At 42.1% G+C, this 14,834-nt stretch overlaps 1 protein-coding gene across 1 annotated transcript; it reads left to right on the forward strand.

Moving 5' to 3' along the window:
- The first annotated feature begins 47 nt into the window (after positions 1 to 47).
- Positions 48 to 8,580, forward strand: csdc2a (cold shock domain containing C2, RNA binding a). The gene is made up of 4 exons (XM_063222066.1): positions 48 to 960; positions 2,666 to 3,290; positions 5,419 to 5,541; positions 8,418 to 8,580. Exons 2-4 carry the CDS (start codon positions 3,106 to 3,108, stop codon positions 8,578 to 8,580), a joined length of 471 nt encoding a protein of 156 aa, XP_063078136.1. The 5' UTR covers positions 48 to 960; positions 2,666 to 3,105.
- The last annotated feature ends 6,254 nt before the right edge of the window (positions 8,581 to 14,834 follow it).

Consider the following 14,834-nt stretch of genomic DNA (forward strand, 5'->3'; position numbering starts at 1 on the left):
ATTGACTTTTTACTTTTCTTTTCTCCGTGTGACTGAATGAAGTGAAGCAGGCCTAACCTATCTACACAGTGTATGCTGTGAAGAAGCACAGTTTTTGTCTTGGGATCTGTTCACATTGGATGCAGGCTACCATAGCAATATAATGTAGAGAACATTCACCCCCATCTGAGGAGGGGGACATCCATTCTCGACACCCACTTGTCTCTCTCATTCTGTGGGGTTATTTAGGGACAGGCGGCCACGGACACAACAAGGAGCAGATATGGTTGACCAATTTGCAGCATAGGCATGAGCATAGGCGAGCAGCATACAGCGTGTCGGACTCAATCAGTGCTGAACAAAACATCTCTAAAAAAAATAGTAACATAAGGAAGCATATTTGTCAGTTTTCGTTTTGGAGTTTTGTTGCTTAATCTAAAGCGCTGCCGTGAATGATAATTTAGGTTGCCTGCAAAAGCTCTTTGCTTCGATTTTCTTAAGTATTCGATTCGATTTCGTGTAGTATTTTTTTTTTTTTTGTCTCAGTTTTTTCCCCTCTTTGCAACGGAACATTTACCATCGATTTTTCTACACAACCATCCCTTGAGCAGCTCGCGGGCATCAACACCGGTTCCGCAGTTTGCACAGGGGCTGTTAAATTGCTGCATGATCGCACCACACGTCCTTCACCCTTGTTTTCATCAGCAAGCATCCTCCACACATCACCCGCTCTACAATACACATAAAAGCCCACTCCGGCAAAACTGACGAGAACGACCAAATTCCTCATCGATATTACGATAGATTACGTATTTCTCCCCCTACTGTCATCTCAAATAAATAATGCATGGCTTTGCGGTGCATGCTAGATCAGAAATGAAAATTCTGACAACAAATGTAGCCCATCTTCAACCCCGCCTCTTTCTCCTCTCCTTGTATGCACTGTCTGAACCGGAGTTGCGTGTCGGCACATCCATAAAGGTAAGCTTTAAACAATCTTTTCCATTCACTTGTAGTCGGAAAATTCTGATGCTATACACTTGTCCTACACTAATTGGTCTGGCTACTAGCCGATTTCCATACGCACAAAATTCCTGTTTACGCACGGGATCGTGGCGAATTAGTATTCGTGTGGGCTCTGGTTGGAGTGCATTGTTCCTTGCGCCCATTCACTTGTTTGAGCTTGGGAAGGGGAAAGCCATAGCCTATGATTCATTCAGCCCCAATGGCAGCGTTAACGGGAGGCAAACCCTCACTTTCCAGTGTTTTATATTCGATTCCAAAATACACCAGGTAGCCTATTTTGCGCGTAAAATTGTGCACACCGGATTTCAGTCACACCGTAAGCCAGATGCCAGTGGCTAAGCTTTCCGTCAAATGTGGCTTGTATAGATCAAGAATGTAAGTTTCAAAAATTGGGTTCACTGGGTGCATGTGTAGGCCGCCAGAGAAGCGAGGACTTGGGCTCCAGTTGAGACGTGCCACCCATACTGATGATGTTGAACAGAAATAGTCCAGAGATTTTTGTCCTTCCATCCTGGACGCCCCATCGCAGCTGCAAAAGCGGGGGCCTGACGTTTTCATTGAGATAGCCAAGACGAATAAAACAGGAGTAATTGTTTTCGGCCAGGGGGTTTTCTTTTTGCTTTGAGGTTGCTCCTATAGCAAACATCTACTTTTACGCACATAAATGCTGTGTCTTTTCACTATTTCAGTGACACAAGGACCTGTTCCAGCAGTTTCCAACAATGTACATTTGATCTAAAATCCTGGCTGGGGGCTCAATAGGATTTAGATCATGTCACAACTGCATATTACAGTATATTACTAGCCTACCTGTATGGGTTTACGGCGAAGGTTGAGCTAGATTTGACCCCTCCGTTCAATCCTTCAGGGGCCTATATATAGATCATTGCACTTGTTTGATCTGGCCTCCTCGGCGCCATCATTTGTCACTCAAAGTCATTTGTCATTTGATAGCAGTCAATTGCACTAGGTCCAGGATCTTTCTGACCTGGCTGCCCACCAGGTTGCCATGTGGAAGTCAAGGTCGTGGTGACCGGGTTTTAAATCCTTACTGGGACGCGCGTCGTAATTCTCTCTGGCGCTCTGTATCCTACATCATGGAATAAAATGAGATGGGAGCATTATGGTCCCTGGCCAGATTAGTACGGTATTGTCTTCTACATCCTTCCCTCGCATCTGTAATGGCCACAGAATAAAGTCACCTCTGAGCACCAAACAACGTGAATTATGAACTGAACTGAACTGCCCTTCCATTACTGAGGAGGAAAGGACCCAGCCTTTGTCCGCCTGAATATTTAATGTATCTGACACACTTTTTTTGAGAGAATGCTTGCGGCATGTCTCCACAGCGCTCTGTGTGCAGGCTAAATCAGGCCACTGTCTCAGTAACACCTCGTGACATTTGCCTCCCTGTCAACATTGCATCTTCTGACACGTGTCATAACCTTTTAGCCTAGTTTAATATTGATGCGTGCGTCCATGTCTCTGTGACTTCTTCCTCTCTTGTTGTCCCCCCTTCTCAATCGTTGTCTCAACTGATTGTTTGGCCCACCACTGCTTTTGTTATTACACACACACACACACACACACACACACACACACACACACACACACACACACACACTATCTGCATTTCTGAATGTCTGTTTCTGCTCCTCAGCTGGCATCCCTTTGGCCTCTGCTGTAAACATCATTTCAGAGGGAGTCTTCAGAACCTTGGAAGTTACCACTCCACTCTGGTAGTGGTGGTGGAGGAGGTGGTGGTGGAGTGTACTGACCATCTCAACAGATGGGGAGTGTTCTGGTATGCTGATGGACTGACCCACAGCTTGCCTTGCCTTGCACTACCTTGCTCTGCTGTCTCCATCTGTCCATTTGCCGTCAGCCGTGCCCAAGCCACCTGGTACTGGGTTCATACACTCGAACTGACAAAATCTTGTTGGAGAGAGGATCGAAACATCTTGAAATAAAGAAGAAAACAAGACATCCGGTTGCTAACGCTTTTTGGATTAATACACCAGAACCACACACACACCACACTACCATCCCTCATCCCACCTCCCCTACTCCCTACCCCCCCACACACACTTCTTTACAGTCATGGCCAGCACGAATCCAACCTCTTCTCCAGCCAAAACCTCCTCCTCCACACAGCAGGTGCCGCCCCTGAGCCTGTCCTTCCCCTTCCTGAGGGAGGGCAGCCGCGTCTGGGAGAGGAGGCAGATCCCTGTCCCCGGCGAGCCTACCAGCCCGCTTCCAACTAAGCGCACGCGCACCTACTCCGCGTAAGTCTTGCACGGGTTAGGCATAGATGCAATGTCGTTGTGTGCAGTGTGCAGTGTTCACTTGTGGACTGTGGAGTGCTATGTCACAATGACAATGGGAGTGGGAGTTTCTCTCTCACACTGGTGCCTGACACTGATGCAGTACAGTGCCTTGCAAAAGTATTCATACCCAAAGTGCTTGTCTAACATTTTCGCATGCTATACCCACAGACATAAACACTGTATATTTAATTGACATTTGTGAAAGATAAACACAAAGTAACACAATCGTGAAGTGGAATGAAATGGTTTGTTTTACAAAAAAAAAATCACTTAAGTTTGGTGTAAACAAGGTCTTCCTCTGTAGTCCACCACTCAGGGGTTGAACTCAACATTAACTTTAAAAATATGGTCAAACTTAAACAACAGCTACAGCTGGAGTTAAGTCTTGCCAATGATTGACCTTAATGAACAGTTGGTGTTTTAGTATCTGACCCCCCATTACGTCTTTGGCATAGCTGCACAGGTGTGAAACCACTAGCTAAAAGTCTAGGCCGATAGCTCAGTCGCTGTCACATCTGTATGAGGAGCAGAGGTGTCGAAAGGAAAAGGAAAAGTAGGTGTAATTACAACACTAGCACATGATATTACATAGCTGTGACTCCATTTACTCCATTGTAACTAATGAGAGACTATGTTGTGAAAAACACTAAAAACCCTACAAGGACCCACCACAAACTTTATCCAACCAGTGCAGTCAACTGATTGTAAATACACAGGTCTACTTTTTACTCAGGTAAGATAGATACTAGCGCTCTACTACTAAGTCTGCTAGCAGCTAGTTGGCATCTATTACATTGGCACTGGTTATTATTTGGCCGTGTTTGTCAAATACCAAGGTTTTCTGCCCTTTATTGGCAAATTTGGCCCAGTGTCTCTCACACTGATACCACACAGTTGCATCATAATGTTGGGTTGGGTTTTGCACCTTATTGTACTGGCACCGCAGGGGGATGGGGCAGGTGTTTCCATTGATCTCTATATCTATGGGTGTTGCAATGACTCTGTCTGTCTGTCTGTCTATAATATAACGAGTTTCTACTGCTTTGGACATCACAGAAATCCAGTGTTGGCCAGGGGCCTAGGTTGCCTTGTTTGAACTTTATTTGTGAGATGCGGGTATAATTGAAAGTGGAAAAAGCACTGCACAGTCCAGAATCATATTTTATTTTCCCTACATTATGAGTCTGTACACTAGGGCCTGACATTGTTAATACTTTTCCAGTACTAATGAATTCTACAATTCATGAGCATATCAATAAATACCTTTAATCCTTGTGCTGTAATATTTTCTTGTACATATTATTCTGGCTTCGGCTATTTTGCCTCTGTGAGATTGGTAATTGCATTGAAATCCCAGAATCAAGTCAGTGGGGAGAGTTCTGAAGAGCTGTAGTTTTTTATTGTATTTTTGGACACACTTTGTTTTACAGCACCTTTTTCACTGTCTATGTTGCAACTGCATTGCATATATTGCATAATATTATTGCAAAGCTGCATTTTCCATAACCTCGCGGTACAGTACCATTTGATATATTGTTGCATATTATTACATAATAATCATTACCCAATTGATGTCTCCATGACACTAACATAAAGTGTAATCACGTTAGCATGACTTCAGGTTGGTACATTTTTCACTAATGTCACTGCATGGCCTACTCTACTTAGTGAGCCTCTATACATGTGATTATTAAAGCGATATTGCATTTTTGGAAACGAGCTCATTTTACTCCTCTACTTCAGTTAAATGATTGAGTTTTTCCTTTTGTACTGTACTTCCAGCCATTCTCTGAGCCAGATTTTAGGTAATTCTAGCATATATTGCTACTAGTTTAAAATTGCATAATTTACATTTTAATAATTGCATAATTGCTACCTTGTAACAATGCAATTGCATAATTGTACCTTGTATTTGAATAATAATTATTAATAATGTAATAATTTCTGTCTTGTAACTAGAAGTAGCATCAACATAATAAGAGAATGGCTTAAAGAGAAGCAGGTGTAAAACGAGCCTATTTCCAGAACTGGTAATCACTTTAAATTCCTGTGTATCCTTCTATGCTTCCTTCCTATCTATCTCCAGGACGGTTCGGGCCACGTCGGGGCCAGTCTACAAAGGGGTGTGCAAGAGCTTCTCACGGTCGCAGGGCCACGGCTTCATCCGCCCGTCCCACGGAGGGGAGGACATATTTGTGCACATCTCCGAGTGAGTACCAGCCAGGCCGTGCCCTCCTAGTGACGCCACAGCGTCAGGTCAAGAGCAATGGAAGTACTTTCTGATTTCCCGCTAAATCGGGAACTCCTCCCACTTTGTTGGGAAGCAAACAATCATTAGCAAACCAAGGGAGGCCGTTTGGGAAATGGCGTTTGGGAGATGTTAATTGTTGTGCTCTTGGTCAGACCGAGTCTCGAAGTGATTTGAAAGTCGATGATAATCAGGCTAAGTGAGTACCAGCCTGGGGGACATTCCCTGTTGGCACCGGCACATACGGTTCTTTACTATTCAGCGTGCTGTTATGTAATGCCTAACCTTTGTTATTGTGCAGCGTGATGTAACTCTCCTGAATAAACTGCTGGTGTTGTATAGAATAAGTTATTTCTGCATGCAGGGGATTATTTAATCGTGTTATTGGAGTTCGAAACATTTCTTTTAATTGTTTACATTGAAAAGCAAACTAGCTAAATTGACTTTGTTGGTTAAGTAAGTATGCAAGTATGGCCTTTATTATCCCACAATGGGGAAATTCATGTGTTGCAGCAGTAACATACATACAGATTTGCAAAAAGCAAACGGCACACATACAGACACGGGACCAGTAGGATTAGAAAGTATTTAAAAAAAAGAGATTTTATAGAAAAAGGAGATATTTCTGTTTAAAATATTTGTATCTGCTTTTGTATTTGTATACTGCTTGTTCAATTTGAAGGGATTTGAGCTTAACATGTTTAATTTTAAACTGCAACATTATTTTTCTGTTATCAAGGTCCGAGTCTTAAGGTTTTCTCGAGATAAGGTAGATATGCTGAATACTTATTGTGGGGGCAGTGGTGGCCTAATGGTTAGAGAGGTTGTCTTGAGATCAGCGGGGTTGCGGGTTCAAATGCCACCCTGACCTCTCCCAACATCTCCATCCATGGCTGAAGTGCCCTTGAGCAAGGCGTCTAACCCCACATTGCTCCAGGGACTGTTACCAATATCCTGTGAAACTAGACTGCCTGTGCAGTCGCCTTCGACTGCTTAAGGTATATCCCCGAAACGCGACTCTTCCAGTCCCCAATCATTCCTACCACTCCCGTCCACCTTTTCATGAACGTTTATGATAAATACAAAATATAAAATAAATATATTTAATATCTATACATAGATCAATGACGTGCATAGGCTTAAAACCAAATGACTATTGTGAAAATGAAGGAAAAAATGGGGCAAATGGTAACACTGTTTTAATGGTTCACTATTACAGTGGATATACCACATTAATAACCAGTGTAACAATATTTAATACCACGTCATACCAGTGTGACACCATGTACCAATTTTGTACTTATATCATGTAGGCTATTTGTGTGTAAGTGGTATTACATGGTATTGCATATTTGTACACTGGTATTACACTAGTATTACATGGTATTACATATTGTTACACTGGTTATTACACTGTACCTGGTATTGCCTATTTTTACACTGGTATTACACTAGTATTACATGGTATTAAATATTGTTACACTGGTTATTACACTGTAGGCCTACCTGATATGGTAGATTCACTGAAATGGTGAACCATTAAATTAAGGAGTTACCGGGCAAATCAATCCACCCAGTCAGAAGTTATGGGCCAAATAAAAATTCCACCATTTTGAAAGTGTTGACCTCCAAACTCGAATCAGTTCATGAACCTACCCTGCACACACCAAATCTGGGACAAATCCATCCACCCGGTCAGAAGTAATGGGCCAAACAAAAATTCGGCCATCTTGAATTCGGCCATCTTAAAATTGTTGACCTTCAAACTCGAATCAGTTCATGAACCTACCCTAGAACATTCACACACCAAATCTGGGACAAATCCATCCACCCGGTCAGAAGTTATGGACCAAACAAAAATTCGGCCATCTTGAATTCGGCCATCTTGAAAGTGTTAACCTCCAAACTGTAATCAGTTCATGAACCCACCCTAGAGCATTCACACACCAAATCTGGGACAAATCCATCCACCCGGTCAGAAGTAATGGGCCAAACAAAAATTCGGCCATCTTAAATTCGGCCATCTTGAAATTGTTGACCTCCAAACTCAAATCAGTTCATGAACCTACCCTAGAACATTCACACACCAAATCTGGGACAAATCCATCCACCCCGTCAGAAGTTATGGACCAAACAAAAATTCGGCCATCTTGAATTCGGCCATCTTGAAAGTGTTAACCTCCAAACTGTAATCAGTTCATGAACCCACCCTAGAGCATTCACACACCAAATCTGGGACAAATCCATCCACCCGGTCAGAAGTAATGGGCCAAACAAAAATTCGGCCATCTTGAATTCGGCCATCTTGAAATTGTTGACCTCCAAACTCGAATCAGTTCATGAACCTACCCTAGAACATTCACACACCAAATCTGGGACAAATCCATCCACCCGGTCAGAAGTTATGGACCAAACAAAAATTCGGCCATCTTGAATTCGGCCATCTTGAAAGTGTTAACCTCCAAACTGTAATCAGTTCATGAACCCACCCTAGAGCATTCACACACCAAATCTGGGACAAATCCATCCAACCGGTCAGAAGTAATGGGCCAAACAAAAATTCGGCCATCTTGAAATTGTTGACCTCCAAACTCGAATCAGTTCATGAACCTGCCCTAGAGCATTCACACACCAAATCTGGGACAAATCCAAACATCCGTTCAAAAGTTATCGCGTTAACACGAAAGACCTTACGCGGCGGCGGTGCACGCAAAACCATTACATCCCCGACGCCGCGTTTCGGGGATATAATAACTAAGTTGCTTTGTATAATAGTCTCAATTAAGTAAGTGTAAGGTTTTCAAGGTTTTAATGCACCCTTTGTCTCGCCTGTTTAGCATTGATGGCGAGTACGTGCCCATGGAAGGGGACGAGGTGACCTACAAGGTGTGTCCCATTCCACCCAAGAACCTGAAGAAGCAGGCCGTGGAGGTGGTCATCACACACCTCAACCCCGGCACCAAGCACGAGACCTGGTCTGGCCAGATCATCAGCTCCTAGCAACCCTCTACACTCACACGGAGGGGGGAGGTGGGGCGGGCACAGGAGGGAGGGTAGCAGGGAGAAGGGAGAGAGGGAGATATAGAGAGACAGAGAGCAAGAGTCTGGGCACCTGGACACGAGACACGAGGGGTGCGTTTTTCAACAACATCATTGCTAACTAACTTAGTTTCCTTAGTAACTTACGTACTTACGTTGCAATGCAATTTCCCATTGGAAACCTCATAAGGTGCTCACTGGTTAGCAACGATGCTTTTGAGAAACGGGGTCCAGGTCCTGACAGATCTTCATTGGGCAGCTCTGTATACTATCCATACATAGGGTGTGGGGAAAAGGGGAATCGAAATAAGAAAAGGTCTTCACACTAATGAATTCTCCACAAACATTTCGGAGTGTTTATCAGTGCGTGGACCTTTTATTATTTCTTTTCAGCTCGATTTTTATTTTGGTTTGGCACCCATACTCATGATGTGTGCCCATTCCCTCTCTATTTCGGTGGGGAAAGGGATAGAGATTAAGGAAAAGGAGGGGGGGAAGTGGAGAGAGAGAGAGAGAGAGTGTGAGTGTGTGAGTGAGTGAGTGTGTGAGTGAGTGAGTGAGAAAGAGAAAAAGAGAGAGAGAGAGAAGGAAAGCGATAGATCACCTCATACAGTAAGTGCAGTGAAGAAGTGTCTGCCTCTAGGTTTTATGGGCGTGGCCTGACTGAATGCAGCCAATGAGCTCTTTGGTGTAGTGGTCAGAGCCCCCATGTGGTACTCTATCCTCGTGTTCCAACTGTCTTCCCCTTCGCTGCAAGTGTGTATCAGCGGTGGGGAACCCCCCCCCCCTCAGACACACACACACACAATATAATTTTAGTGTTATGCAGTTTCAAATGAAATATGGCATGTTGTGTTAAGAAATCTTAGAAATTATATTTGCAATACAATTAAGTTATATTTTCTAGGGGCCTAGTGAAGATGGGGCTTATTGTAAAGTTGGCCACCTTCGGGGGGGATCATGGTTTGTGTTCATAATACAGCCCTTTATAAAATGTATAAAAAGTTTATACAATTTGAAGTGGCCCCTTGAATGAAAAATGAAAAAACTTCACCACCACTGGTGTATACACATTAAAAAATGCAGTGGAAATTCAGCACCAAGGTCCCAATCAACACCAGGGTCCTATTCGATCATTGAGTGTTTGATTAACACTTAGATTGTTGAATTTCACAATCTGTCTTTTAGAGCAGACATGACTTTACAGTGTACAGTCCAACACTCAAAGAGTTGAATTTATACTCTCGGAGGAGCATTGAATTAACACTGTCTGTGACAAAGGAATTGAAATTACAAGACAGAGATAGAACGAGAAGTTAAGACATGGAGATTTTAGTGACTGTAAGTGAAGAGGTGTGAAGAGGGAAGATCATTTAGAACAAAAGGTGGCCCAGGGGAAATGTAAGTGCATATGGAAAGCAGCGGTAATGAGGACAGGAGCTGGTGTGGGACACTAGCTGTGAATGACAGTTGGCTGGAAAGTGGGTTAGTGGCTATATAGGGAGAGTGAGACAAGTAGGCTTATGCAAGTTTAGTATCCTTTTCTTTTCTCGTGAGCAGGGGCAGACAGCGGGAAAAGCCTGCCACATATTTGCTTCAGCCAATTCAGTGAACCAGCTGATTCTGATGACCACGCTCTCCAGCTAGGTTGATGAGCTAGTTCATTAGTGAAGTCGCCTGTGATAGGATCACAGGCAGAAGGAATATCTGGTAGGATTTGTAGTTTCTCAATCCAGTTTGTCCGCCCCTGTGGGAAAGTAGGATGAATATGAGTTATTTGATGGATGTGAGTGTGTGTCTGCAGACATAACGTGCAACTACTGTGAAACGAAGATTTTTTTTTTAAGCAACACTTTCTTCCAGAGGCTCTTTGATTTCTTTTTATTGATATTTATTTATTTCCTCCCTTTTTTCATGTATTTATTTACATTTAGAATAACCTTTTTCTTTTTTTGAGACTAAACTCTTTGGATCTATGATCACATGTGTGTGAAAGATTCTATTTCATTCCAGGTCACATGTCAAAAAGAGAGTCAAAAGAGTTAAGTTCTATGCAACTGGATTTTATGCTTGCTTACAACTTACCTCTTTTGAGTGCAATGGTCACTTGTCTGTCACCTAAAACCTTCAGTTTACTGAATATTCAAACTCAGCTACTTTAGTCAGAGAAAGACTACATTACAATATCAAATTGTCTTTGTAATTGCCTATTTAGTAGGCCATATGTAAATTGCTCATTAACAATAGGTGATGGCTATCTGATTACATTATTTATAACTGTGTGTCATATTTTCTTTCCCATCATTTGTCTGTATTTATAAAGAAATGTACCAGTCATTTTATACGCTTCTAAAAGCATGTAGACTTTTAAAACTTTTGTTTTGTCGATCACATTTACTGTTACATGTGTCTAGTCTTTGTCAAAATAGAAAAAAAAAAGTTTAATAAATAGTTTTATGAGTCATCTTCTTTTCCAGATCGTTTATTGTGGAAAGGCCTATGAAGTTTTATTCAGTGATAACCAAAATAAAAATGTGGGAGGGGAAGCATGATAGCCTGCATTGCATGTTTACATGATGTTAATAATTAATTATTCGGAATTAAATAGTTCCGTCGAGTTAACTTTGATCTTTCCTTTAATTCCAAATTAAGAGGTGTTTACATGATGTTTTCAAAGCGATATTAAGCTTTATTCAAAATTAAAGTCAGTTAATTCCGAATTAAATGTCTGTCCCTCCTCCTGAATCTGAGGAAGATCATAAAGGGACTGAAAAGTTGTCATCCTCCCAAAAGAGAAAGTAAACTTAAAGAGAAGACTACTTGAGGAGCCGTTGCTCAGTTGGCTAAGATGCCTTGCAATTGACCAAGGACTCCAACCCAAAGTCATTTTCAGAGTTCCTCACCCCCATCTCTCTCCCAACTCCGATTCTGTCACACACTCATGGCCCTATCCAAATAAAGGCATAAAAGCCCCCAAAATTGAAGTTTGAGTGTGCAAACCTTAAAAAAGTAACTGAGTCACCAGACTTGTGCAGGTCATGTAGTGTTTGTAATTCACCTGGCTGGTTCTCCGGCAAATTTTTATGTTGTCATGGAATGGTTGTCGTGCACCACAAACTCTCAGGTATGACTTGAAGATGGAGTACCAGAACACAAAGGGCAACCAGTCACCATTCACGTTGACAGTCACGTGTGTGCGTGCGTGCGTTTGTGTGTGTGAGGCTGTTGTTCCCTGGCTTCATTAACTTTGTTGTGCCCTTGACGTAGCCCCATAATGCACGCCGTACCACCAGTGGAATGCTGAAATATGCATAGTCATTGAAAGGTTAACTACTACACTACTATGACACAACGCACAGCCTTTAGTAATGCACTATGACCTCGTAATTACCATTCTGGTAACAGCAAATTTAATGGGTTAAGTTGTCATCGTGTACTTAACCATAGTCAAGTTCATCTATTTTTTGAAGCAATATCAGCAGACACTGGCTAAAGCGCTGGACACAGATGAGCTTGAGGACACCAAACACAAAGACAACATGACAACAAATGACCGATAACAGAAAAATCCATAACTTTTCCAAAATTTTGCATTGGATGCCAAGGCATAAACATGGGTTTGGAACTGTATTTTATGTGTTTCTGTCCTCTTTTATAAGACTTGCTGTGAGTAATGTAATGTGAACAGAAACATCAGACACATGTTTTCTGGATGGTCAACAACATCAGTTTACAACATCAGAGAGATCCAGTGTTGAAAGGTTCCCAACAGGTGGCAGAAAAGGACCACAGACAGACTCATGGATGCCAGACCTCAACTCCTCAAATATCTATATATTTTTTTCATGTCTGAATAATGCATTGCATTCTCACAACTCTCAAATTATATAACACTATACAATCTATACAATAATACATAATTTTTCATTATTTTGCCATACTTCTCTACAACATGGTACATGCACAATGGTAATGCCATGCACACTTGCTACTGTGTACAGACAGGCCGACGGGAAAGAGCGGGGGCAGACAGACAAACAGAGACAGGAGATGGATATACTGTAGACAGACAAACAGACACAGGAATAAAACCACAATGTGTGTTCGCGCGTGTGTGTTCACGCGTGTAAGCATATGTGTGCATGTGCCTGTGTGGGTGTTTAACTGTAACAACATACACAGCAATCAAATGGCATTATATGGTAGCCAGGCCGTGCCCTCCTAGTGACGCAACTGCTTCAGCGTTGCTACCAGTCAGGTCAAGAGCAATGCAAGTACTTTCTGAGTTCCCGCAGACACGGGAACACCTCCCACTTTGTTGGGAAGCAAACAATCATTAGCAAACCAAGGGAGGCCATTTGAGAAATGCAGTTTGGGAAATGTTAATTGTTATGCTCTTGGTCAGACCAAGTCTCAAAGAGATTTGAAAGTCGATGATAATCAGGCTATTATATGGAACTGCCATTATCTCTGCCTGTGGCCTGTGGCCACTACATTGCCCTGTTCCTGATCCTCAACTGGTAACCCTGAAGTGCCATAGTGATATATGGGGCTATTCCAAATCAGTGCACGGGGCGTGTGTGGGAAAACACACCAGATTAAGTGACCTGCTCTCATTAGGACTTGTTAATAAAATCAATTGTCTTGGAGCTAGCACTGTGGCACGGTTGCTTTTTTTTTTGGGGGGGGGGTCTTTTCTTTTCCTTAAGAGTCCTCTATTGTCAAACTAGACATGCCAATGGAATTTGATCCAGGAGAAGGTTGCATTGATTGAATAGTCATTGATTGCAAAGTGCTAATATTATAGAATTATTATTATTACAGATTTTCAAGGTTTTTTGTCATGGTTCATTCAGTTTGTTCTCTTTGAGCTCATGTCAGTGTGATTGTGAAATCAAACACACAAGCACTTTTTTATTGCCACGACCACGCACAATCTGACCGCTTTTATAACAGTTGAATTTATCAGCACCCCACAGGCCATTCATTTTATGGTTGCTGCAACCTTTGTTCTTTTCATGAATTGTGTCACCTCCTCTCCCTGTCATTTTACTGGTTCTGTGCTTTTCTTTCACAGTCAGCTGCCAGCCACCATCTTTTCTTTACCAACCATCTTGTTTTCTTCTGTTGAGCTTTTTTTGCACATGCATTTATTGTATATTACAGTCCATAAAATTTCACAAGCTCCAGGCCAAGCTAAGCTGTTCAACACGTTTAACAATGTTTACACAATTTTCAAAACCACCATTTTACTCTGGTACCAGCCTATTTACTTTTCCATTATTGAAAGCCACTTTTTATTGGGGTTTACAGTTAGGCATGCTATTTCAAGCCCAGTCCCATCCATATTTTAGGGAGAGAGGTCATTGTGAATTGAGGTAACTATTATTTTTTTCTTGAATTTTCAAAAGTCTCTTCGATCTGAATTGTCTTTGTGAAGCCTGTAATGCCAAGATGACTTGGACCAAAATGTCAATGCATAGCCTAGCCTATATAAGTGGCTTGAATGAATGAATGAATTGATGAATGGATGATGGATGGGTGGATAAATAAATAGCCTAAATAACCATAAATAAATAAATAGATGAACGGACCTTATTGGACACAATACCATTTAGGCTACATTATTTCTACTTAACAAAAAATAAATCTCACCATTTGAATAAGGCTGTATGGTGATGCACAGTGTTTGCACTGGCTCTCGATATATTGAACGACAGACTGAAAGCAAACGTGATGCCTTGTACTCTGTTGTTCATTAACGCGCGTTGGAAAGAACAGGTGAGCAGCTCAGGCAGAGAGAGAGGCACAGGTGGGGTGCGCAACCAGGCCCTCCAAAGCTAAATCGCAAGCTACCATTTCTCTTCGGACCTGTCACTGGAAAAGTTGGATTACACGATATTTTCCACACTTGTATTGGCAATGGGGATATTTGATGGGCGCAACTTTACCTTGGAATACACATTTTAGGAGATTTTGAGAAAAAAAATGAGGACGGAGGACAATGTGACAGACTTCAAAAAAATGAAATATTAAGCCGAATGGCTTGACAACCTTGGAAGGCGTCAAAACAACACCTGATGCGCAGCTTAGGTTGTCGGACCGCAACTACTTCAACGAAACTTAGGCTACAGGGCGGCACAATGTTTTCACACTTAAAAATGACCTTGGAAACTATTTTCACATTCACCGCCAAAACAAGAAATGCAATCCGA

The sequence above is a fragment of the Engraulis encrasicolus genome, chromosome 17 (genome assembly GCF_034702125.1).
Source record: "Engraulis encrasicolus isolate BLACKSEA-1 chromosome 17, IST_EnEncr_1.0, whole genome shotgun sequence".
Taxonomy (NCBI): Eukaryota; Metazoa; Chordata; class Actinopteri; order Clupeiformes; family Engraulidae; genus Engraulis; species Engraulis encrasicolus.

Bases quoted from the DNA above. Each gene is read 5' to 3' on its own strand.
- csdc2a (XM_063222066.1), top strand. From the start codon at position 3,106: ATGGCCAGCACGAATCCAACCTCTTCTCCAGCCAAAACCTCCTCCTCC. The intron at 3,291-5,418 runs GTAAGTCTTGCA...ATCTATCTCCAG, and splicing joins CGCACGCGCACCTACTCCGC to GACGGTTCGGGCCACGTCGG. The intron at 5,542-8,417 runs GTGAGTACCAGC...TCGCCTGTTTAG, and splicing joins ATATTTGTGCACATCTCCGA to CATTGATGGCGAGTACGTGC.